This window comes from Delphinus delphis, chromosome 19 (genome assembly GCF_949987515.2).
Source record: "Delphinus delphis chromosome 19, mDelDel1.2, whole genome shotgun sequence".
NCBI lineage: Eukaryota > Metazoa > Chordata > Mammalia > Artiodactyla > Delphinidae > Delphinus > Delphinus delphis.
Genome location: NC_082701.1, coordinates 8,919,683 through 8,946,003, shown reverse-complemented (window position 1 = coordinate 8,946,003; position 26,321 = coordinate 8,919,683). Strand labels below are relative to the sequence as shown.

The 26,321-nt window shown below is 55.4% G+C and overlaps 1 protein-coding gene across 1 annotated transcript in view; it reads right to left on the bottom strand.

Moving 5' to 3' along the window:
* SEPTIN9 (septin 9) overlaps positions 1-26,321 on the bottom strand; it is a 164,815-nt gene that overhangs the window by 125,972 nt on the left and 12,522 nt on the right. The window contains exon 2 of the mRNA XM_059997169.1: positions 22,729-22,785. Coding sequence (XP_059853152.1) covers positions 22,729-22,785 — 57 coding nt within the window. The remainder of the gene's footprint in view (positions 1-22,728; positions 22,786-26,321) is intronic.

Here is a 26,321-nt window from a genome sequence, read left to right as displayed (position 1 = left end):
AACTTTTACAGAAAATAGAGAGGAAGCAACACTTTGATCACCTTGAGGCCAAAAGAACCCTGACCAAGACAATAGCAAAACAAACTAACAGAAAATACCACACAATATCCCTCATGAATCTACACACACACACAAAATCCTTAACAAAAAAACTAGGCAAATCACATCCAGCAATATATAAAAAGGAAGCTCAATAGATAAATTGAGTTTCCTGGACTTATTTCTTGGTGTAATATTCAAAAGTCAATCATTGTGTGACTTCCCTGGCGGTCCAGGGGTTCAGACCCTGTGCTTCCACTGCAGGGGGCGCAGGTTCGATCACTGGTTGGGGAACTAGGATCCCTCATGCTGTGCGGCGCGGCCAAAAAAAAAAAAAAAAGTCAATCATTGTAATTCACCTTATTAATAGAATAAAGAAGAAAAGTGACCATTTCAATAGATACAGAAAAAGTATTTACAAAGGCAACACCCATTCTTATGAAAAACTGGAAAATTAGGGATAGAAGGGAATCTCCTCAGTTTGACAAAAGGCATATATGGAAAACCTATACTTAACATGATACTTTCTGGCACAAGGCAAGGATGTCCATGTACCACTTCTATTCAACATTGTACTGGCAGTTCTAGCTTGTGAAATAAGGCATGAAAAATAAAGGCGTCAAGATCAGAAAGAAAGACGTCAAACTGCCTATTTTCAGACAACGTGGTTGTTTACTTAGTAAATCATGAAACATCTACAAAACAAGTGCTAGACTAAGAAATGAATTTGACGAGGTCATGGGATATAAGATTTATACACAAAAACCCACTGTATTTTTATATAATTTTTATATGCTAGCAGCAGACAATTGAAAATGAAATTTAAAATATATATTCAATTTACAATAGCACCAAGAACAGTTAGAAATAAATTTAACTATTGACATGAAGATCTTTTCATTGAAAACTACAGAACAACATAATTCTGTAGAGATTAGAGAAATACAAAAAACAAAAAACTTAAAAAATGGAGACATACCATGTTTATAAGACTAGAAGACTCAATGTTATTAAAATGCCAATTATCCCTAAATTGACCTATAGATTCAATGCAGTCTCAATCAAAATTCACATAGCATTTTTGTAGAAGTTGATACTCTACTTCTAAAATTTATAAGAAAATTCAAAGAACCAAGAATACCCAAAGCGATGTTTTGGATATATTAGGAGATCTTATTTCAAAGCGCATTATAAAGCCACATTAATCAAGTTAGTGTGGTACTGGCAAAAGAACAGACAAAATACTAATAAAACACAAGGGTCCTGAAATAGAAGCACATATACAAAATTAACTGATTTTCAACAACGGTGCCAAGGCAATTTAATGGGGTAAGAATGTCTTTTCAATAAATGGTTCTAGAACAACTGAATGTCCATACAGATAAAACAACAACAAAATGGACCTTACCCCCTACATCATACCATACAGAAAAATTAATTCAAGGTGGTTTCTAAACCCAACATAAAAGCTCTAACTGTAAAACTTCTAGAAGAAATCATTGAAAATATCTCCGCCACTTGGGGGTAAGCAAAGCTTTCTTACAAAGAACACAAAAAGTGGTAACCACAAAGAAAGAACTTTGTTAACTTAAACTTAGTCAAAATTAAATTACAAACTTTTGCTCACCAAAAGCTATATCATTAAGAAAAGAGTAGGCAAGCCACAGACGGGGAAAAAATATTTGCAATTCATGTATCTAACAAAAGACCAGTATCCAGAAAGAATAAGTCAAACAACCCAATTTTAAAATGGGCAACAGGGGGCTTCCCCGGTGGGGCAGTGGTTAAGAATCCACCTGCCAATGCAGGGGACAGAGGTTCAAGCCCTGGTCTGGGAGGATCCCACATGCCGCAGAGCAGCTAAGACCGTGCACCACAACTACTGAGCCTGCGCTTTAGAGCCCACGAGCCACAACTACTGAAGCCCGCACGTCTAGAGCCCGTGCTCTGCAACAAGAGAAGCCACCGCAGTGAGAAGCCCGTGCACAGCAACGAAGAGTAGCCCCCGCTCACCGCAACTACAGAAAGCCTGTGCGCAGCAACGAAGACCCAATGCAGCCATAAACTAATTAATTAATTTTTTTAAAGGAATAAGATTGTCAGAGCTGCAAGGGATTTTTAAAAAAATAAAATAAAATAAAATGGGCAACAGATTTGAAAAGACGTTTCACAAAGGAAAATATACAGAAAGCCAATAAGAACATGAAAATGTGCTCAACAGCATGGGTCATCGGACACATGCAAATCGAAGCCAGAATGAGATCGCCACACACCCACCAGAGTGACGACGTTATGAAAGAGACAGCACCGAACGCTGGTGGGGACGCGGGGCACCCAGAATGCTCAGACGCTGCTGGTGGGAGTGTCTGATACAGTCGCTTGGAGAAAAGAGCTAGCGTTTTCCTACAAATCTAAACAGATACCTATCCTCTGGCTCGACAATTCTACTCCTTGGTATCTACACAAGAGAAATGGAAGCATATGTCCACAAAACCTTGTATAAGAATCTTTATTCAGGAGACCCCCAAAATGGAAACAGCCAGGGGCCCATGAACAGAAGAGCTAAAACAAAAAAAACCCAGAGAAAGGTCATGCAATGAACACTATACAGCAATCACGGAACAACTACTGTTACCTGGGGCAACATGGGTACATCTGAAAAATATATACGTGGTCAAACTAGCAAAATGCATTTATAGTAGAAAAAAATCAGAAATTTGGTTGCTCCCAGGGCAGCGGAGGCAGACGCCGATCGGGAAAGGGCATGCAGGGGTGATCGTGATGTTCTACACTCTGATAGGAGCCGGGATACAGAGAGCGGTACCCTTAAGATCTGTGCGTTTCAGGGTACATACATCTTACCTCAAAGAAAGAAAAAGAACCATAAACAAAAACTGGCCTCTGGTTAGTGAGAAGCAAGCTGAAGTGTTTACAGGGTAACGTGGACTGATGCCAGCAACTGATTTTGAAACTCATGCAAAAATACCACACGGAGTGCTGGTGGCTAGAGGGAGGGGAGTGTGAGGACGCAGAGAGCAGAATATGCCCCGCAGAATCAAGGTGGTGGGTGTGGGAGTGTTCACACCGTAATCTTTCCTGCGTGTTTGAAAGTTTTCATAGTAAAAATTTGGGAAGTTTTAAAAGAGACTGAGATATATCAACCAGAAATAGGGAAGAAAGAAGAGGTGGCAGGAGACCCCTCCCCGAAGCCCAGAGCTCTCAAACCTCGCTTTCTTGGCCCGGTTTAGGACCACCCCCGGGCGAGGTCTGCAGAGCTCCAGCCCCGGTGCCAGGGGAGGTGCCGTCCTCACCTACTTCCCGTGCTCCCCACCTGTCACTTCCGTCGCTGCAGCAGACGCAGTGAGTGGAAATAACACCTGGGCAGCCTCTTCTCACAAATTGAGCGAAAATGAAAGCCCAGCAGGCGCTGGCCTCTTGAGGGCCTGCACCGCCACCTCCTGGAAGAAAGGCTTCCTGCACCTGAATTCCTGCCCCTTTTGGGGGTTCGGCTTCACTGCGGTCCCCTCGCTCCCTTCCAAGGCTCCGCCAGGCCCCAACTGCAGTAAATCCTCGGGTGAGATGCACGGAGGATGCACGTCTCCAGAACCCGGGCCCCTCTGTCCACACCTCCTCAGAAGGATGGATGCAGGCTCCCCTTCCGCTCCCAGCTGCTCTCTACAAGCTGGAGGGTGGCGAGGGCTACGGGGCATTCCTGGAGGTACGCACCCCACCCCCCCAACACACGTCACAGAGGCACAGCCCAAGACCACCCTCTCCAGGTGGGGAACAAGCCCCCAGCCCGCAATCACCCCCAGCCCCTCCCCTCTCTCTCGGACACGGCGACATCAGGATTAGGACACTCTAAAGACCCTTGAACTTGGAAAAACATTGAAAACAGCCATTCTAAAGCTATAGTTCTTTAGTTATTATCAGATAACAATATACCGACATGTCCCAGGGCGGGCATGGCTGAGGGCCCTGCATCCTTGGATGGAATACGCCACCTGGAGAAGGAACCTGGGCCCCGGGGGAGGGACAAGCCGGCCAGAGCTGAGCTGGGCGGATGGTGGGGGGCAAAGTCCAGACTGAGGGCTGCCCATCGTGGATGTCAGGGAAAACAGGGCCAGAGAAGGACGTGGGCCTGAGCAGAGCCATGGAAAGGGAGGCCTCGGGCCGTGCACTGAGCCCCTGTGCTGACAGTCACACCTGTACTGCCCCCACCAGATGCCCCGCAGGTGGTTGAGGTCTTGCTCTCTGAGTAGCAAGCAGGGCTCTTGGGGCTTTGACCAAAACGTCCCCTCTGTGGGGTGGGGTGTCCTGTCAGGGAAGCCCTTGAATCTCCTTTGTCCCCAAGCCCCACCCAGCCTTCTCCAGGTGAGCAGAAACAGTGCCAGGAAAGGCCAGAGGGAGAATCCAGGACAGGCTGCCCAAGGGCCACCTTCAAGATGCCCCGGAAACGGGAGCGGAGAAGCAGCGTCTCAGGCCGCTCCGGCAGGAGGGGAGGGCCGGCGCCCTGACCCATGAGCCACATCATGGTCACACGTCCCCAGAAGCACCTCTTCCCTGACACCCAAGCCCCGGGGGCTGCAGCCAGCAGAGCAGGCCAGGTGCCCAGGCTCCCTGGGCAGCTCCTTCCTGCTGCACCAGCTCTGGATGCGGGACAGGGCCAGGCTCTGTGCGGAGGGGCCACAGGCTCGAGGGAGCGCCAGAGCAGAGAGGCACACACGGGCACTCTAACGGTGCGCGCGTCCTGAACTTCCCTGCACCTGCCTCCCTGGGTGGCAAGGGACACGGAGGGGACACAGTGGGCCCCGGGGGAGCAGCGGAGGGTCTGAAGGAGAAGAGGCAGGAGGTAGGGAGAGCAGCTGGGAGGGCCAGTCTGGGCCAGAGGAGAGGGTTGGCCCCAGAGGGGAGAGAAGGGATGCAGAGGCCAGCGAGTGGAGGAGGCACAAAGGGAGCCCCAGTGGGACCCGGGGCTGGGACAGAGCGGGAGGGGAGGAGCCGCAGCCCAAGGTCACAACAGGCTCAGCCCCCAGCCCTGCCTGCCTGGCCACCTCGCTTCTCCTGCCCCAGGAACCGGGCACCAGGCCAGAATCCCCGGGCCTCGGCTACTGCTCCATTGTGGGAAGAGGCTCTGACTCACCCCAGCTCTGAGGGCCAGTGGGATGCCCTGGAAAACATTCTGTACTTCCAGGCCTCCCCCAGAGTCAGGGGCCCAGAGCTGGGGAGAAACCTGAGGCTCAGAGGGCCCAGTGGGATGGGACGGTGTCCTCAGCACACTGGCCGCTACCCCACATGGGGGCACGAGCAGGCATGCGTGATATCCCTGCCAGCGAGTCAGGACCCGGGAGACACAAAGCGAGGAGGCCCGGAGGCATGCTTCCCCTGAGGCTGTCCGCTCCGCGGGTCACCTTCCCAGGACTCAGGCCACCCCACCCTCGGCCAAGCACGCACCAAACCACAGCCTCTGCGCTCAGAGGCCACAAGCACTCCCTCCTAAAGACAGCAGCCCACGGGGCAGGACTGGGCAGGGCTGGGCCTCTTCAACCACCAGGGTCCACCCAGCAATCAGAGGTCCTCCCTCTCCAGCTGCATAGAGTGACGGTGATGGCCACCCCTCCAGGTCCCCGTGCTTCTCCTCCCTGCCTGCTACAGGCGAGTCTCAGCGGCCACGGGGCACTCAGGTCCTGCCACTTTCTCCACCCAGAACACTGAGGAGAGAAACGAACTCTCGCCAGGGCCTCCGAGGCCTGGCATGACCCGGCCCCGCCTATCTTGCTGGTCTCAGACTTGCCCCTCTCCTCCAACAATGCAGTCCAGCCACTCGCACCTCCATGATGGTCTAACCTCAGGGCCTTTGCACTTGCTGTTCCCTTTGCCTGAATGTCCTTCCTCTGGATCTTGACCTGTCAGGTCCTTCTGGACACGTAAGTTTCAGCTCAATGTTACCCCCTCAAGGAAGGTGTCCATTAATACAGACCCACATACACCCACACACACACACACACACCCCTACCAACAATCACATCACATCACCTGTTCTTTGCTTCTTCATCTAAAGTCATCTATTGATGTGTTTATTGGCTAGCTGTCTGACATCTAGCTCAGACTGCCAGCCCCAAAGGAGCAGGGTCCTGGCTCCTCACTGTAGGTCAAGAACCCAGGAGACGTCTCGGCTGCACGTAGTATGACCTCAATAAATATTTGCCAGATAATTGGGACGACAGGTGTCTAGTGGTCCTGCGAACAGCCACCCGCAGACATCAGGACCTGAGGTGAACGTAAAGCGGAGGACAGAGACAGAGGTCACTGATTGTTCACACTCGCTGGCGGGAGGGAGAATCGGGACCACGCAGAGGAACGGGCTCTGGGCGTGTGGGCTCCTGCCACGCAGAGCTGGGCGGCTCTTCACACCCACCTACCTGCTCCGGCAGACAGGCCCAGCCCCAAAGCATTTTCAACTTTTCATAGAAAAGTTTCAGAGCTGGTGCCTCTTTGCTAATTTCCAAGGGGTGTGTTGCTTTGTTTATTCAGCTTTGCTCAAGTCAGTTTCCTCATTTGCTAAAAAAAAAAAAAAAAAAAAAACTTAACTACTGCACCACTTCCCTGGTGGCGCAGTAGTTAAGAATCCGCCTGCCAGTGCAGGGCACACGGGTTCGATCCCTGGTCCGGGAAGATCCCACGTGCCATGGAGCAACTAAGCCTGCGCGCCACAACTACTGAGCCCACGCGCAGCAACTACTGAAGCTCGCGTGCCTGGAGCCCGTGCTCCGCAACAAGAGAAGCTGCCGCAATGAGAAGCCCGTGCACCACAACGAAGAGTAGCTCCCGCTGGCCACAACTAGAGAAAGCCACGTGCAGCAACAAAGACCCAACGCAGCCAAAAATAAATAAATACATACATACGTACATACCTTAAAAAGAAAAAAGAAAGAAGAGGGAGGGAAGATCAGAAGATCTAAGGCAGGTCCCAAGCCCGCAGGCAGAGAGGGGTCTCCAGGAGCTGAAATCTGCGTTGCTATCTGTCCTGAGTTCATACGAGGCCTGGGGCCCCAAACAGTCTCCAAACATGAGCCTCTGGTTAAGAGGAAATCTCTCCAGTTTCTCCATTGGGTCCCACTCCCACCCCGCACCCAGCCCAATGGGAGCAGAACTGACATGAGGGCGGTGAAGGCGGGACGGTGGTCCAGGGGACTTCGGGCAAGGCGGTTTAGGTGGTAGCTTCCGGACAGAGGTTTGTGCCCGGATGGGAAGGGAGACAATAGGGATGACCAGCTCCGAGCAGGAGGCAGACGGAGTCTAGGATCGCAGAAGCAAAGAGGGAGAATGGGGCTGGACGAGGTTTCCTGAGATGCAGCATGGGGACAGACCAACAGACACTGACACACAGACAGTCAGTCTCACACGCAGGCTGGGCACTGAAACCACTGAGAATAGGAGGCCCACCTGAGAGTGGACCCCAGGAGACCCCAGGCTGGCTTCCTCGTCAGTCCAGGACACAGGCCTGGGCTGCCCCGGGCAGAGCACATGTCCAGCCATGCCCAGGGCCGGAGCTGAGGCTCCCTGGCCAGCCTGAGGGGATGGTCAAGGCCAGCCCAACCCAGGATTTCCCCACTTCCTGCCACCTCACCCAGTGAAGCCAGCCTGGGTGTGAAAAAAAAAAAAAAAATCAAGAGCCCAGGACGAAAACTTGGAGCCTAATCTCACACCATGTACAAAGTTAACTCAAAATGGATCAAAGGCCTAAATGCAAGAGCTAAAACTGTAAAACTCTTAGAAAGAAACACAGGGGGAAAGGCTTGTGACGTTGGGTGCGACGCTAAAAGCACAGGCACTAAAAGAAAAAGTAGATAAATTGAGCTTCATCAAAGTGCAAAACTTTTGTGCATCAAAGGAGACTCTCAGCAGAAGGAAAAGGAAACACACGGAATGGGAGAAGATATTTACAAATCATATGTCTGATGAGGAATTAATATCCAGAACATGTTTTTAAAAACTTCTACAACTCAATCACACACACACACAAAAAGCCAATTTAAAATCTGACAAAGGACTTGAATAGACATTTCTCCAAAGAAGACATACAGATGCCAAGAGGCACATGGGAAGATCAGCATCACTAATCATTAGAGAAATGCAAATCGGAACTGCCATGAGGTACCACCTCACACTTATCAGAATGGCTGTTACATATATATTTAAAAAAATAACATGTGTTCAGGAGGATGTGGAGAAATTAGAACCCATGGGCACTGCTGGTGGGAATGTAAAATGGTATAGTTGCAGTGACAAGCAGTACGGTGGTTCCCCCCAAAATTAAACATAGAACTACCATATGGTCCAGCAATTCTACTTCTGGGTATATACCCAAAATATTTGAAAGCAAGGACTCAAGGCAAATACCTATACATACATGTTTATGGCAGCAATTTTCATAATAGCCAAAAGGTGGAAACCACCCAAATGTCTACCCATAGATCAATAGAGAAACAAAATGTGGTCTATCATATAATGGAATATTATTCTGCCTTAAACAGGAGGAGACTCTGACACCTGCTACAGCATGGAGGAACCATGAAGTCATTAAGTGAAATAAGTCAGTCACAAAAAAGACAAATTTGCATGATTCCACGTGTATGAGGAAACTGGAATAGTCAAATTCATAGAGACAGAAAGCAGAAGGGTGTTTGCCAGCGTCAGGTCAGAGGGGGCAAAGAGGAGGTAGTGTTTAATGGAGTTTCACTTTGGGAAGATGAAAAAGTTCTGGAGATGGACGGATGGTTGCACAACTATGTGAACGCACTTCATGCCACTGAACTGTACACCTAAAAGTTATAGAAAAGCTACATTTTATATCATATGATATCGCTTATATGTGGAATCTAAAAAAATAGGACAAATGAACTTATTTACAAAACAGAAACAGAGTCACAGATGTAGAAAACAAACTTATGGTTACTGGGGGGAAATGGGGAAAAGGATAATTAGGAGGTTGGGATTGACATATACACACTACTATACATAAAACAGATAACTAATAAGGACCCACTGTAGAGCACAGGGAACTCTACTCAGTGCTCTGTAATGGCCTGTACGGGAAAAGAATCTAAAAAAGAGTGGATATGTGTATATGTATAACTGATTCACTTTGCTGTTCACCTGAAACTAATACAACCTCGTAAATCAACTATACTCCAATAAAATTTTTTTTAAAAGAGGTACATTTTATGTTGTGTACATTTTACCACGATGCTTTAAAAAGGAGTCCAGAGCCGCAGGCACCCCAGGTCCTTATAGTACAGAATGGCTGCAGTGACCACTCAGGACAGTCCCAGTCTCACACTATGATGCTATTGAAGGTGGTTCTTTAATGCGTAACAGCGTGATTGTCATGCCATTCCTTAGTAAGACTCTACATAGAAATAAATCCTCTAATCAGGAAAAGTTTTGGACAGACCGATTTGGAGCTCAAAGAAAAAAAAATTACAAGGCACCAGGCGAAGGTGCCCTTATTGGGCAGGCGGACCCAGGTACCAAAGCCCTCCATCCTAGGTCCACTCTGTCCCCAGGGCCTGCCCCAGGCCTCACCCCCACCAGCAGGGAACACAAGGCAACACCAGCAACACGGTGCCTGGAAGGGGGGTGGGCAGGCTTCTGCAGTTCTCATGGGGCTGAGCTTCCCACACCCCACCAGGGGTAGGGGACCCCATGGCCAGAGTGGGGGATGGCAAGTGATCTTGGGACATGGAATCAGCCTGTGCATCCAGGATGCATGGGGACTGGAGTGGGTTGAATGGTGCCCCGCCCCCCAAATTCATGTTCACCTGGAATCTGTGCACGTGGACCTATTTGGAAAAAGGGTCTTGCAGACGTCATTAGGATAAGGTTCTAGAATTTTGGTCCTCCTGGATTATCCGAGTGGGCCCTAAATCCAGGAACAAGTGTCCTTATAAGAGAGAAGCAGAGGGAGATTTGAGACACAGAAGAAGGCTGTGTGACAACAGAGGCAGAGACTGGAGAGAGGCATCCACCAGCCGAGGATGCCAAGGGGCGCCGGCTGCCGCCAGAAGCCAGGAGAGAGGCCTGGAAGGGATGCTCCCTCGGGGCCTCCTGAAGGAACCAAGCCTCGGACACCCTGAATTTAGACTTCTGGCCTCCAGAGCGGGAGAGGATCAACTGCTGTCGTTGTAAGCTCCCCAAGCGGTGGTACTTGGTTACAGCAGCCCCAGGAAACCAAGGCCCTCGTCAGTCAGAGGTGGACGAGGCAGAGGGCCAGGAGGGCCTCGGGCCAAGCTTCTCATCTTGGAGACGAGGAGAGTGAAGCCCTGGCAGAGAGGGTCCAGGAAGCTGATGACCGCAGCAGCTGTCCAGGCCAAGAGTATGAAATGCCCAGGACCCAGAGGCAAGAGGGTGCAGCAGAGTGAGGACTGAGGCACGCCGCCCACGGTGGGGGCTGTCCAGCTCCCTGCCCTCCCATGACCGTGACACAGGACCCCCCCCCCCGCCCCCGAGCAGAGCAGAGTGCCAGCTCTCTCCTCCCGGGTGCAGTGCAGCCCGGCCCTTCCAGGCCCCCGCGCCAACCTTCCTGACCGAGCGGAGAAACGTCCACATTCTCTGCAGACAGCTCACCGCGTGGCCCTTCCCACCCTCCCCAAGGCCTAGCTGAGCTAAGTCACAGCCCCTCAGTGGAAAGTTCCCTTCCTGGAGAGTCTCCCTGCTGAAACACAAGCACTTGGAACAAGATAAAACTGCTTGATTTGTAAAAGCCACAAAGCCAGTCCAGAACAAGGAAAAAAGGCCGACCCTTGGCTGGAAGAAGCGGCCTGTGTCTCAGCGGCCAGTCACTGCTCCGTGACTCATCCCCGCCCGGCTGATGAGCCCTCCGGCATCTTCCCAGGGCAAGGCCGCAGCCTCGAGAGGGCTGGAGGCTGCCTGACTGCAGAAGAGGACCCAGGGCCCACGTCCCAAACCAAGTGGAAGCTAGGTGCTCGCGAGAGACGGAGGAGGGAGAGCTGAGGTCTCCTGAGGCCGCCCGCACCTGCCCCAAGCCCCCTCCTCACCAGCCCCTCCTGGACAGCTGCTGGGCAGCGGCCCAGAGTCAGCCAGACACGCCTTAAATGCCAGCCCAGTGGGCCATGAGCAGTGACAGCTACTTCTGGAAGCTGGCAGGTGGGGCGTCTGGCCAGACAGGCCCCCGTCCACACACACGCTCGGCATCGTGGCCCCCAGCCCCCCAGCTGCCCGGTGCGGACTGAGGCCGCCACAGCTGTCTTACGCTGTCACAGAGGGGCAGTGCCCTTGAGAAGCAGGCCCGCAGCCGGCGGGGTCCCCAGAACAGGCTCAGAAGCCCGCCGCTGGCTGTGGGGATGCGGCCTCAAGGCTGTGCTGATCCAACTCCCTCCCTTTACAGGTTGGGAAACTGAGCCCAGGGCTGCAGAGCGAGACTTGCCCAGGGACTGCTTAAGCTCTGAGTTACAAGTAAAGACGAAGGTCAAGGTCTAACCAGGTTTGAGAAACATGGGGAGACAGCCTGGGGACTTCTCTCTTCTGGAACCAGTTTCTAACCGAGCTTTGAAAGAAGTATTTTTTAATGAAAATGCATCCAAATGAGGATTTCATAGAAAGTACCCATTTCTCCTCAGGCACATCCTGGGAGAAGGTCCCTACTTCACCCGTCGCCGTGCTGTCCTCGGCCGAGGGCGTGGTGCTCAACACTTATGAAGGCACAGAGCGGACTGTTTGTTCAGTTCATGAAAAGTTCCTCAAGTTCACTTAGCCCGGGAGGTTGCAAGACGTTGCCACTGCTTCTGATTCCCCCAAGGACCCCCTTCCAGCCTCCGAGCCCTGGCTCTCTGGTCCCCTGTGGTCACCCAGCTGGGCCTCGGCTTGGTCATCTGTTAAATGAAGGCTGGGCCGGAGGCCCCTGGCAGCCAGGCCAATGGAGTAACCATCCTCCCTGGTCCCACAGCCTGCAGCCCTTGCCAGCCGGAGAGCAAGGCACCCTGGCTAGCGCCCCGTCCGCCCCAGCTGGCCCGCGTCACTGAGCTCAAACACACATGAGATGCGGTCCCACCAGCCGTGCCTTCCGCCAGTCTCCATGGCTGCCCCACCTCCTGTGGTCAGTCGCAGTGCCCGTTTGTGTGCCCTGCAGCACAGACGTGCGCGCGCACACACGCACCCCGCCGGCAGCTCCCCTGCCTGTGGCTGGCCCGTCAGCCCTGACATCACACTGGGATCTGATCAGCCCCTGGAGCAGCAGGCAAGGGGCTATCTTCAGAGGAGACACTGACATGCGCCTTCCTTCCCTCTGGCCTCTTGGGGAGCCCCCCCTGCAACACACACAGTGGCAAACAACAGACCAAGCCAGTGGCACTTGGGGAGCAACATTCTTATCCTCACTTTGACCCAGGGGTCATCTTGGAGCACCTGAAGCCCAGAGGCTGATGCCCCAGGACGTCTCAGGCCAGCACCTGGCTTGAGGGGTGTGCCGTAGCAGCAGGCCCCATAATGAATGGGAATTATTCGTGATGATATCAGATGCTGACACGGGACACCAAGCCCAAGAAAGAGGGGCTTCTAACCGGGGTGACTTAGGAGGGGCGGCCTCTTTTCTCTCCACTGCTTGGTTCTTGCCCCGATGGGTCTGAGCCCACTCCAAAGTGACCCACTTGGCCTCGATCCCACACAGGGTGCGGGGACCGATCCAGGGACCTGCAAGGTCCCTCCAGCCCGAGGACCAGCCATCTGCCCTCACTCCTTGCCCCAACGTGACATTCTGATGTTCTGATCAGTGATTCTGCCCCAGAATCTGAGCAGAGCCCACAGCTCCGCTCTTCCCGTCCTAAATCAATCCCATCCAACCACGTGGACGATCATTGCTACCCCCTCTCTGTCCACGGTGCCCAGGTGAGTACAGGACCCCAATGACACCAGCACCTCCAAGTGGGAGTCACCTTGGTCAACTCCCCCAAGCTTCCGGCAGAATAGAATAAGCTCTCTCCGCTGTACGTGTGCATATGCGCGCGCGCGCACACACACAGGCATTTGCACATCTTGTTTGGGCACCGGGAGCTCCCGGCCCTGTAATCAACTCCCGGGAAGGCACCGAAACGCTATTTCAGGGAGGAGACCAAGGCGGCCTTGAAGACGGACTTTGGCTGGCAGCGAACAAACAAACCACACAGCGGACAAACCACAGTCGGCATCCCGGTGCCGCCACCCCGGACCCCAGCGCCAGAAGCAGGTCCCCCCACCCTTTCCCAGACTTCGGCGCCCACAGTCTCAGCATTCACGGCCGTCTTAAGATGCAAAAGTGGCACATTGGGAAATGAAAGAGAAATTGTGAGGGGACGGAGAGCCGAGTTTAAATAAAAGCCCGACTTAGCGAAGCTTCACTTTTGGAACATTACGTCCCAGGACCTCAGAACAGTCAAGAGGAAAAGAAATATGTCCACAAAAATGAGTCAAAGTGACCCTTGGGTGCTTATTTCCCGAAGCATAAAGAAAGTTGTGAGTTAAGGGGAAGGGGCAGCCGGGGGAGGAGGGCCGCTTGCCTACCTGTGATCCGGTCTCTCTCCATCACTACGGATATATTTAGCAGCAGGCGGGAGTCCCGGCGTCCCCCTTTCCAGAGGCGTCCTCCCCTTTCTCACCCCGTCGCCCTCCCTCTTTCTGCCTCCTCTCCTCCTCCTCCAAAAACACTCTTTGTCTGGTCTAATTTCTTCAATCTGTTGCAATCACGAATGCATCCAAATTACCACATTTCCATGTGCTGATCATATGTTTGTGCTCCAAACTGAAGTAGCATTGTCTCTTGGAATCGGGAGGGGAAAGGCAGCGAAGGAGAGAAATAAAAGAAGAGGCGGGAGCAAGGGCCGGACGTGGGCCTTGAAAGGCTCCTGCGGTCCCCAGGGTCCTCCGGGCCGAGGACCGGCCGGCGGGGCTTTGTGCGGTGGCTCCAGAGGTGCAGCGTGCGGCGGCTTCCGGTGCCTTCTCTCCACCCCCTCCAGCCCCTCCGCCCGGGCTCGTCTCGCTGCTCCTTTTTAATATCCACTTGGAGAAGCTTAACTTAGCCTCTTGGAAACCAGCTCACAGAATCAAATTCCTGGAGACTTCCAGAGTCTTTCATTTCCCCCGGCCCGCGATGCTGCGATTTCCTTTGGTTGGAGCGTTTGAAAATCCTGGTTCCTGCCTGCCCGCCTTCCCTTCCCTCCACCTCTGCCGGCCCTTCACTCCCACCCTGACCCGGCCGGAAGGAGGGGCAGTGGCGCCCCAGGCAGGGGCCGAGGGAAGGTTCAGGAACACCTGCCGGGGTTGAGCCCGGAGAAGTCACCCCTGCAGACGCCCGGGTGTGCCGTCCGCCTGCGGAGACAGAGGCAGCTGGCCGTCCCACCCCAGCCGAGAGGGGAGCGCGGGATGGAGACTTCCTGGAAGAGTCCTACCACTTACTCATGAGTCAGTGAGTCTCCAGCTGTCCCCTGGGAGGGAGCGCAGCTCCTCGCCACTGATTTCCCCAGACTCAGCGCCTCTCTGGGAGAGGACACGGGGCCTGGCCGGGCTGGGGGCTCAGCACTGCTCCCTGCTATTCACCTGGGGTCCCGGAACTGCTCAGCTGGCAACTCAGGGGTGGAGGGGGACAGCACGTGGTCAGAGCGAGGGCTGGGGGGCACCTCCTCTGCCCTTTAAGCTTCATTCACCGCAAGGGTTCAGACTGGCAGCCCTCTACCCAAGACACAAAAGCAGGTTTTGTATGCCTAACTGACCCTGTCTAAAGAAAATGTGTATTCGTGCCAATGTTGCAAACGGGCAATTTCACCGAGAACTCCAGATTTTCCTCATCTCTCGGAAAAGGGAGGGCATATAGCCACACGGAATGAGCCTTCCTGCCTGGCCCAAGGGGCCGTCTTGAAGACTGCTACCCTCTTTAGATGAAACCGCGTTTTCTGGATTGCTGTGGTCCCCACAGCCCCATCACTCATTTTCGTTATCTGCCAGCCCCTCCTCCAGGTGACCTCTGAGTTTACAATCCTGCCCTACAGGGCCACATGAGCCACATGTCAACACAAGAGGGCCATGCACACTTCTCTGCTGGATGTCACAAAGTCCCCGTCCCCTCCTGCCCAGGGCAGGACCCCAAATGCAGTCTCCTAGGTAGCAAGGGCATCTTCTTGGGGGTTGGGGGGTGACACCGTCTGGGAGACACCAAATAGCAACACCCCACCCCCAGCAGAGTCTGCAGGACAGCTCCAAAGGTGGCTGCCTGCACAGTGACGGAAGGTGGGCACTGTGGTAGGCTGAACAGTGGCCCCAAAGATCTCACACCCTAATCCCTGGATCCTGTAAACGGGACCTTATTTGGAGAAAAAGTCATTGCAGGTGGGATTAAGTGAAGGGTCTTGAGATGGGAGATTATCCTGAATCAGGGGGTTGGGAGGGTCCTAAATGCCATCACGTGTACTCACATAGAGGGGGGCAGAGGGAGATCTGACACAGAGAGAGAGAAGGGGATGTACAGACGGATCAGAGAGAGATGTGAAGAGGCTGGCCTTGAAGAGTGGAGTGGTGCGGCCACAAGCCCAGGAAGCCTGGCAGCCCGCAGAAGCTGGAGCAGGCAGGGAACAGCTTCTCCCCTAGAGCTCCCCAGGAGCCCGGCCCTGCCGAGACTTGGATTTCAGACTTCCGGCCTCCAGAACTGTGAGAGAATAAATTTCTGTTGACTTAAGCCCCCAAGTTTGTGGTAATTTGTTACATCAGCCACAGGACACTCAAACAGACACCACAGACAGACTTAAGAGCCAGGGCTCCCTGAACGATGTTTTCTGGTGATTATATTTCATTCTAACACATTACAGTAAGCCAACCACCAACAATTAAGTTAGAACAGTGGGAAACAATGGGAATCTTGGAGGTTTTTTGATTTGTTTGTTTAATCTCCTTTCTGATTTTGAAAAAAATATTCCTTATTGTTTTTCTCTGATTATAAACGTACTATATGTTCATTGTATTAGATTTAGCAACTACAGAAAACGTATGAAAAAAGAAACCCCTTTAATGCCACAGGGCACTCTTCGACACCAATTCCCGCTGCGGTGAGCAGGCCCAGGAAGGCCCCACGGAGCGGCAGACCGGGCCAGCTGGGGGGCGGCTGGACCAGGACGAGGAGCCCAGCCGCGGCCTCAGCCATCCTGACCACCTGCTTCAGGTGCCGGCTGCACACGCTGTGCGTTTTGTTGCTGCGGCTGGCGCAGCTGCTGAGCACAGCTTGACCCTCGGTTTTTCTCCGGCATAGTCTGGCTCAGCGTCCTTTCCCCAACCATGCCTAAAACTCCAAACATTCTGGCCCAAGCGGGGGATAATTTGAAACCGAAAACCTGGCAGCACCGATTGGCTCCGACGGGGCCGTGTTAGTCATGAGCCGCGAAGAGGCCAGGCACAGAGGTGGGGTGAGGCCAGGCAGTGGGAGAAGGGGGCGGCCGACCCCCGCTGCTCACTGAGTCCTGGCTTCAGCACTGGCCACTCAGGGGGCAACTGGTCAGCAGGTCAGGGCTCCCCATGTGGCTTCTCCTTCTAGCAGAACAAGACAGGGCTCTGTGGTTACGAAAAACTCTGTCCTGGTCTTTGATTTCAACAAGCATATTAGCATAGTAAACCCGTGAGCAGCCCCAGTGAGGGGGCTGGCTTCTGAACTCAGCACATCCCCACATTGACCAACGCCTTATGCCCTGGGGAGGCAGGACCCGCCCCCCGGGCCACAGTCTGGGAACTCTGCTCATGCCAGCCAGCAAGCCCCCAGCCACCGGAGCCTGCCCACGTCCTGGGATGGGTACTGTTGCCCAGCAGCCCCTTCCAGACAGTTCTAAAGGCAGTATCTCTACCCTTGAGCCCCACAGACCTGTACCCGTGATCTGCCTACTCCCAGCCACCTTCTTTTTGATGTCACCATAACCAGCGAGGAGCCCAGTGCGGGGTAAGGAGGAAGAATGAGGCCTGTTTTATCTTTAAAGACACTGCTATGCCCCTTTCCACGAAGTGCGTGTGCGCGCCCCAGCGCCTGGCTGGGACGGGACACAGAAGAGGCAATCCCAGTGACCCCTGAACTCCCATCACAAGCCAGGAGGCCTGGGCTGGCCCAGCCATGCGGAAAGGGGGCAAGCGCTCCAGGTGAATCTGACACAGGCAGCAGGGGCCTCAGGAAGGGGTTGACAAGAGGGGCACAGCCTTGTTCCTGGGGTACATTCTGGGGAGGGGCCTGTGAGGAGGCGGGGGAAGAGGAGGCGGGGGAAGAGGCATTCGGCTGAAAGGACACTTTCTGAGGCTCTGAGCTCAGAATCTCTGCCACCTCTCCCCTCCCCCTCCCCTCGTTCAGGTGCTTGCGAATCCTCTATAATTCACCCCAAGCTATAGGGGATGCCCGCCTCTCACCTAAAAAAAAAGACTTTTCCGTTCATTTCCTGCTCATCCCCAAACGCCACCACACAGTTTGCTTCCCTGAGTTAAAAATAAAGAAGCTGCATCCCCCAGACCCCTCCCGCTGGCCCTCCTGCAGTCACTGCTACTGTGCCTGCCAGCAAGGCGGGCAGCCGGCCGAGACCCTCCAGGGCCGGCCCCAGCCTGGCCGCCAGCAGCCGTCCAGAGCAAGACGAATTCCGGGCCCGGGGCCTGCTGCATTCCTCTCCGGAATCTTCTCTCCACTTTTTATTGCGCCTCAAGTTTCGGCTGTTCCTAAATAAATACGATCCAGCTACTCTCTGCCCTGGGGACTGCTGCAGGGTTTACTGGTGCAAACAGCCTGGGCCGGCCCGTTGCTCTGGGAGTTCTTCCAGGTCAGTGTGGAAGGAAATCTAGACAATGGAGAGAGGCGGCCCAGACAGGGCCAAATTCCACCGCTAACGGCCCTCGTGCTCAGCCATCAATCCCTGGCTGCGGCCCTGCCGGAGCTGGGGGCTGCCGCTTTATTCCTAAAGGCCCCCAGCTGCCCGTACAGAGCAAGGAGGGTCCAGGGCCGTGGAGAGCAGCGTCCTCGATAGAGTCTGCCCCAAGGCCCCTGGGTTTAAACTCTCCGGAATACACGAAAACTCCCCGAAGAGCTGGTGTCTTTCACTTCCTCCTGGGATCCCAACATTCTGTCTGCTCGGCGGCACCCAGTAAAGGCTCTCCGGATGAACGATGAATCTGAAGATCCAGTGTGTGGGCCAATCCAGACCAGTCCTGCCCAGCAGAACTTTCTGCGTTGACGTAAATGCCGCGGACCTGCCGCGTTCAATACGGCAGCCACGTGTGGCCGCTGAGAGCCTACCGTGGGGCCCCTGCTACGGAGGAACTGCGTTGTTCATTTGTATTAAATAAATAATTTAAATGTAAAGACCACCGTGCCTACTGGCTGCCTCTTCTCCTCGTCCTCCCTGGAGACGCGGAGTTCTCCATAAATTTCTTCCCCAGAAGGCAAAGAGAAAGCCTCCTTGTCAACCAAGGCAAAAGAAGGCTGGGATTTTTATTTTAAACTTGTTTTTTTGGCCAATCCCCCCCAGCTTCTCCTATCAAGTTCAATTCAACGATGTTCACTGGCTGCCTGCCCTGTGCCATAGAGCACGGGGTGGGGAGGATAGAGGAATCCCCGCCACCCACCTGCTCACGGGATGGACAGGCTGGGTCAAATCACCCTGGAAAGAGAATGGCTTCCAGAGCTGTGACCCCTCCGAGCAGGGAGGGGAGAGCAGGGGTGAGAGGCTAGACAGGGGATGGAAGCCTCATGCTGGGTTTACCGTTTATCCTATGAGGAGAAGGGAAGCAAGGGGTCTTTTGGTCAGAGGACAACCAGGTCTGTTTTAAAGAATCCCGTGGGTGGAGGCTATCACCCAGGCCCAGGCACACAGACGGGACTGAGTAAAGCCCCCCAAACACCGACTGGACAGGGAGGAGGAGCCTCTGGTGGGGAGAAAGGGGGTGGGGGGTGAGGGGAGACACAGAGGCCTGACTGAGACACGGCCAAGATCACGGGTGGCCCGTCCCAGGGCCACCTGGGGGGATGGTGAGTCGACAAGACCTTGGCCACCTGTTGACCTGGGGGGGCTGGGGTGGGGCAGAGGTCAAGGACGACACTGAGACTTGTCACTTGAGTGCCTGGGTGGATGGCGAGGCTGAAACGTGAGAGAAGTGGAGGAGGGGGCGTGCCAGTGGGAAGGGGGAGTAACAGCTGGGGATGCCTGCGGGGGCCCGGGTGTCAGGTGCACAGCGGCCAAAACTCTGGCGGCCTCTTCCTGGACCAGCTCCTCCACAAAGGACACTCCCTTCCCTCCCTCAGTGACAGAGCGAGCGGCTCTTCTGTGCTGCCCTGGAGAAAGGGTGGGCAACGAGCTGGCGGGGCCCTACCCGTCCTCCGGTGCCTACTGTCCACGGGGGAAGACAATGAGTACAGCTGAGTGACAGGACACTGGGGTGGGGCCCTAGCCGGGCCTGGAGCAGGGCCCCTCCCTAAGGAAGGGGTGTGTGAGCCGGGACCCAAGGCGGGGGTGGGGAATGGGGACACGGGGGCACCCCCCGTAAGGGCAGGGACACAGCCCAGACAGCGTACTAGGGAGCTCCTTGTGTGGGCGGGGTGTCGATCACAGAGGGAAGGGGCCCTAGCTTCCTGCGGCTTCTGTAACAAATCACCACAAACAGGGGCTTAAAATAACAAGAAATCGATTTTCCCACAGTTCTAGAGGCCGAAGTCCCAAATCAAGGTGTCAGCAGGGCCGCGGTCCCTCCAGAGGCTCTGGGGAAAATCCCTCCTTGCCTCTCTGGCTTCTGGCGGCCCCAGGCATCCTGTGGCATGTGGCTGCAAAACTCCAATCTCTGCCTCTGTCCTCACGTGGCCTCCTCTGCGTCTCTCTTCTTATAAGGACCCCAGCCACTGAATTTAGGGCCACCCTAACCCAGCATGACCTCATCTCCAGGCCTTTAACTAACCTGTAAAAGCCCTATGTCCAGCTAAAGTCACCTTCTGAGGTTCTGAGCAAATATGAATTGGTGGCGGGGGTGTGGTTCGGCACTGCTGAACCCACCACTCAAGGGATGAGGGTGGGACTGGGGCTCTGGCCACCACCCGCCAGAGGTACTTGAAGGATGTAAAGCAGGACCCGGCCACACACCAGATGTCAGGGCAGAAGGAGAAGGCCCCAGGGATCCCAGCCAGGGGACAGACGGGCTGGGCTGGGCAGGGCAGCAAGGAGGTGAGGAAGCAGATGCAGGGAAAATGCCATGGGTGCCGTGGGAACCAGGGCAAAGGTCGGCCAGCAGCGCCCGGGGTGGCTGCTCATCGCATGGGAAGAGGGTGAGGGTGGGTGAGCAAAGAGGAAGGTCACTTGGGAGGGCCCGGGGCAAGCGTCCCAGAGCCCAGGCAGTCTGCCCAGGGGAACACACACAGGCCCCGGACCCATGACAGTGGGTCCAGCAGTGTCTGTAAGAGAGGAAAGCTTCCATGGGCCTCCAGCAACAGGCCGAGGGGGCGAAAACTCTGCCCCCCTGCGCAGAGGAATCCCCGCCTGCCCGAGGTCAGAGCAAATGAACTAAGATACACGGAGCTGCGTGGATACATCTCAGTCGACCCGTCCCGTGAAAAAGCAAAGGGCAGCAGCTGACTCCCCTCGGACACATGATGCGATGCTGCCGGGGTCAGGAGCAGACGGCGTGTCGTCTGCAGACACACAGCACACGGTACAGACACACCCGGCAGCGAGCAGTTCTACATTCAGACAGCTGCTCACCTCGGCCGGAACAGGGTCACCCAAGCTCTCGGGCTGCACCTGTAACACCTTATTTCTTAAGCGGGATGGTGGGTGTACAGGTATCTTACTATATTCTTCACATATTTTTATATGTCTAACAATTCTATTTCTGGGGGAAAAAAAAAAAAGGCCAGAGTGAGCTGGTCAAAGGGTGACCGTGGGTGTAGTCTGAGCTGACGGACTGTGGCTCACGGCGGAAACGGCCATCTCTGGCCCAGTCCCAAACCCAGCCTCGTGAAAATCTGAAATAAAGGAGGAAACACCACGACGAGGGCCCTTGGCCTTCTGGGGAGGAGACGGGGTGCAGGGTCCAGACACGGGACAGAGGTGTCTGGGAGGAGGGGAGGGGACGGCAGCTCCGAATGGGGGCATTCTGTGAGGTCAGAGGGACTGGGGGTCCAGGAAAGAAGGCTGCCTGGACCAAGGTCTTGGCCGCAGGGAGGCAGGGGTTGGAAAAGGGAGGCAGGAAGAGGAGGAGGGGTGTCTGGGCCGGAGCCCACAGAGGCCCCCAGAGAGTGGGTTTCGTGTGTCAGCAGGCGGTCCCATGCGAAACCCAGATCACAGCTTTGAGCTTGGGCAAATTATGCCTTAGGCTTCCAAGCAGAGCCGTGGTCATGGCTGCCAAGTGCTGATGGCACAGAACCGGCCTCTCTGAGCACAGGGAAGTAATGCCCAGAGGGAGGCTGTGTTCTTGCAGCCCCGGGCGCCGACCTCCTGAGACCTCATTCCTGGAGCGCAGGCGTCTCCCCCAGCCCATCACGCCGAGGGGCCCGGAGACGCAGCCCAGCGGCTGAAAGGGAGGGACATGGAGAGGCAGACAGCGGCAGAGGCCAGGGGTTCCGAGAAAGGCTTCCAGGAACAGAGCAGCAGCCGGGCAGCGCAGTGGTTAGCAGCCCAACGTGTCTGCAGGGGGCGGAGCTCCCGCTTAACCACGGACGTGAATCACTCACCACCCCAAGGCCTCCAGCCGGCGTCACCCTTCCCTTCCCACACCCGGCCCGTCCCGTACCGCAAGGGCCTCCTACACACTCATGTGGACGTCCAGCCTGCACATCACGTGCCCGCCACCCCACCACTCCCAGCAAAGAGCCACCATCGGCCACCACACGGGCCCGAGGGTGCCCAGCCCACTGGCGGGGGTTGCCTCTGGAGGACACACTTGGAGAGAGGCCGGGCTGCCCCAGGGGCATTCGGGTTCAGAACTCTGAGGTCCCAGAGAGCCAGCATGGGCTCGGATTGTCTAATTTCATAACCACTAGCCACAAGTAGATATTAAGTGGGAATCGTAAGTCAGTTAATTCTATGCAAATGAATGAATAAATAACATAGACAATGTATACTTCAGGTGCTCAATGGTCACGTGTGGACAGTGGCTAATGTACTGGACGATGCAGACAGGGAACACTTCACTGACACAGAAAGTTCTACTGGACAGGGTTGGTCTAGAAGGTGGGGCGTGGGCTCCGGGTGGGCACATCCCCTCCTGTAGAACAGCTGCTACGTCGCCATTATGCCCCTCTGCCCGTCCAGCCCGGGGTCTGACACCCAGCAGGTCCTCAACACACTTCTCCCACCTCCTAGGGGAGGCGAGTCCCTTCACCTCTGGGCCCCAATGTCCTCTGACAAGAGACCACGGACCAGGCACAGCCCCTGGGCCTGGCCGCTGGACCTGACAACAAAGACACAAAGCAGGCTCCCGTGCTGGCCACGCCGGGGTCTGGGAGGCCAGAGCCGCCCGCCCGGTGGGGAGGAGCTGCACAGACCCCGCCCCCGAGGCACCGAGGTTGAGAGGCGGAGCTCCACACCCCCTCCCCACTCTGCCCACCCAGGCCAGGCCGTGGTTGGGAGAGTCTCTTTGGAGCACGTGAGCAGTAACTCCTGCCCCAGACAAACCAAGGGGGCCAAGGCTGACCTAGCTACTTACCCGGGCCAGTCGGGTCGCCAAGCTTCCGGAGACGGCCGCCGGAGGTCCGCGTGACTCCTAAAGACAGGGCAGAGGGCAAAGGTCACCTGAGGCCACTGGGCGTATTCTCACCTCTGCTCCTGCCAGGGGCTCCAGAGCCAGAAATCCATCCCCTGTGGGGCCAGAGGCCCCAGTCCTCCCAGGTAACACCTGGCCCCGGCAGCCACCGCCGTCCGGGTGCGTGCCAGGTACTGGGTCAAAGCCTTTACACACGTTCCCCCACCTAACACAACCCTCAGTACTCCATTTTGCAGATAAGACAGCCAAGTCTCAGCGGGGTTGAGTCACTTGTCTGAAGCCACACAGCTATGAGGAGCTGAGCCCAGGATAAAGACAAGTCCCTCAAACTCCAAAACCTGGGCTCGGCTCCCGCGCGCTGGGCTGCCGGGACTGTCTGCGGGATGGAGAGGTGCTGGCACAGGTCAGGCACGGGCCAGCCCCCGTATAACCTGCATCCACCTTGTTGGGAATTGGGGTTTCCCTGTCCTGGGGTCTGTAACATGGAGGAAGCCGGGCTGGACTGGGGAACATGGAGGACAAGCCGTTCTCTCCCCCGCCCACCAGGAGGGAGCCCCAGATTAACGCGGCCTCGTGCCCCTCCACACACACCACTCGGCCCAGCATGCAATGCTTGGGGAGGCTCAGGGCAGGCAAGTCCCAACTCGAGCAGATTTGCTGAGGTGCTAAGCCGGCCAGACTCAAGAGGTTTCTAAGAGGGAGTGGCAGGCGGCCGTCCTACCATTGCCAGGTCACGGTGCTCTAGGGTCTGCTGCCTGGATGAGCAGGCCGTCCTACAGAGGACGGCAGGGACACCCACGTTGGCCCAGCGGAGGCCTTCCCCATGGACAGCAAGACACAGTGGAGAAGAGCCTGCAGAGCCAGAGGGGCCCAGGTTGGACCCGCCTGCAGCCTCCGTCATCCAACATGCACCCAGAACGCTGGGGTCAGTTGCGCTAGTTCCTCCCCTGCAGTCCTCCAGACAGAGCATTCATTCATTCATTCATTCCACAAGCCCACTCTTAAACTATGACCAACCAGGAGTGAATGCAGTCAGCTATGTTTCAAAAGGTTCCAGAGCCCTGAGCAGGGCAGCCTGCAGACCCGGTCTTCCCGTCCAGCTCCCCCGGGACACACGCGCTCTCCACATCTGCAAGATGACTCAACAGCTGACAAGACGGGAGAGGTCTATCCTTCAGGGCCTGGTATTGACAGATACCTGCCACTAAGCCCTGGCCTCTTTCCAGGCTGGGGAGGGCGCCAAGACAGTCCCAGTTTTAGCTGAACTCACCCACCACGTAAACGACACTGCAAGAGATGCATGTGACATGCGGTTCTGATGGGGGGGTGAACACCGGGGCCCGGGGTGACTGGCGAGGCTTCGAGGAGACGGGGGGCCAGGAAGGGGGGTAGCAAGCTGACCCTTGAAGGAGGGCCAGGTGGACACGGGGCTCTCACAGCCACTTCCAAAGCCAAGGCTCCATGACAACCACGGGCTTTACATCCATCCTCCCACTCACTCAACATGACCATCCCATGAGGCAGGGGCCACCACCCCCATTTCACACATGAGGGAAGAGAGGTTCAGAAGCCCTGAAGCCGTCGAGCCTCCTACAAAGCCCCCAGCCCCACCCCAGCCACGACGGGGACCATGATGGTGGACTGCACGTATCAGTTTAACTGGATCTTGGGGTGCCCAGATGTTTGGCTAAACACTACATCTGGCCCTGTCTGTGAGGGTGTTTCTGGATCAGATGAACGTTCGATTGGTGGGCGGGGTAAAGCAGGTCACCTCCCCAGTGAGGGTGGGCATCTTCTAGTCCCTGGAGGGCCTGAACAGTACAAAAGGCAGAGGAAGGGAGAGTTCTCTGCCTGACCACGTGAGCTGGGGCGCCCATCTTCTGCCCCAGGACTGAACACCAGCTCCCCTGGTTCTCAGTCCTCAGACTTGGACTGAATCCACCAGCGGCTTCCCTGGGTGTTCAGCTTGCAGACGGTAGATGGTGGATTCCTCGGCCTCCAGAATTTCATGAGCCAATTCCTCATGATAAGTCTCTCCCTCTCTCTCCCCTATTGGCTCTGTTGCTCTGACGAACCCTGACTATCAGCGGCCTCACACGGCAGAGATGGGAGCATCCTTCCCCAGCGCCCACTTGACACTGATGCGAAGTCTGCCCCCTGCTGACCGATGAACGCTCCATCCTTCCTCAAAAGTCCAACCAGGATGGTGACTCCAGGCTGGTCCTGCCAGAGAGACAGGCTGGATGGACCACAGCCTCAGACCTGCGGGGGGCAGGAGGGCCCAGCGTCCGGCTCCCAGAACTGACCGCCCCTTAAGACCAGGAGAGGGCAGGTCCAGAGTGGCTCTGGTGGGGCTGCCCAGGGCTGGGGAGGAGAGGGAGGTGGGGACAGGCACAGGTCCCAGGGCTGTTGAGAGGGTAGAGGAGTGAGTGTGGGTATCCCCGGCCCCAGCTCCAGCCTCACTTCCACCATGGCTGTGACCTCCCTCCACACGCCTAACTGGGATCTGCACCGCATACAATGATACATGAGAACCCTCAACATCTGTCCCCCGACGCCACACATGCGCACCATGAGCTACTTAGGGGTCAGCTGTCTGGGCTGAAAGTGGCACCAGTGAGCGACAGCTGAGCCCATAAAGCCAGTGAGTCCCCAGTATGGAAACAGCCTGGCAAAGGAATGGGGAAGGATCGGCCACACATTCCTGGGGATCCAGTCACTTCCGGCCGCGCATCCCCCCAAGGCCAGCTGGGCGCCCACTCTCGCCCCCGCCTCTGGCTTCTGGACAAAGATAAAAATGAAGAGGGTCTGTTCAGGTTAAACCCCAACCCCAGGCATCTGATCCCTAAGAACCAAAGCCACGGTCCGGGTGGAGACACGGTGATGAGGAAAACAGCATGTGTCTCAGATTTCTCCGGTCGAGTTAAGTTTTATTTACACTGTTTATTTTTCAGATTTCCCAAAACGTGCAGCTGGTGCCAGGCAGCCCCTGGCACAGAGAAGACGCCAAGCCTGCTCCCTTAATAAAGAATGGGAAGCAGCCGCCCGGGGTTCCCGCGCTCCAACCAGCGTCCCGCCCAGGGCCGCCTCCACCGCAGCCCTGGGAGAAACCCCAGAACGAGAGCAGCTGCAATTCAGTTCCTTGGACCTAACTACTGAGGTCTGTGTCGGAGACCAGCGAAGAGGTAGCCAGAAAAGCCTCCAAGACATCTAAAGGCTCAGTCCTTCCAGTGGAGAACTGAGTTATTTTTATGTGATTTTTAAATAACACATACTCGGAAAGAGAGGAGATGATTTGAAGTTCAGCTCTCTGGCGACATCCCAGACCAAATTATTTGAGTTCTCAGAGGCCAAGGAGGCAGGAGAGCCTGCAGTCAGATGAACAGGGTTCGATCCAGACCTTGCCAGGCGCTCCCTGCAGGCCCCAGGAAACAACCTCCCCTTTCCAAGCCTCAGCTTCCCCATCTGCAGAATGGGGCCAGAGATGGGGATTACTCACAGGCGACTAAGACTAAACGAGGTCACACATGGTAGGC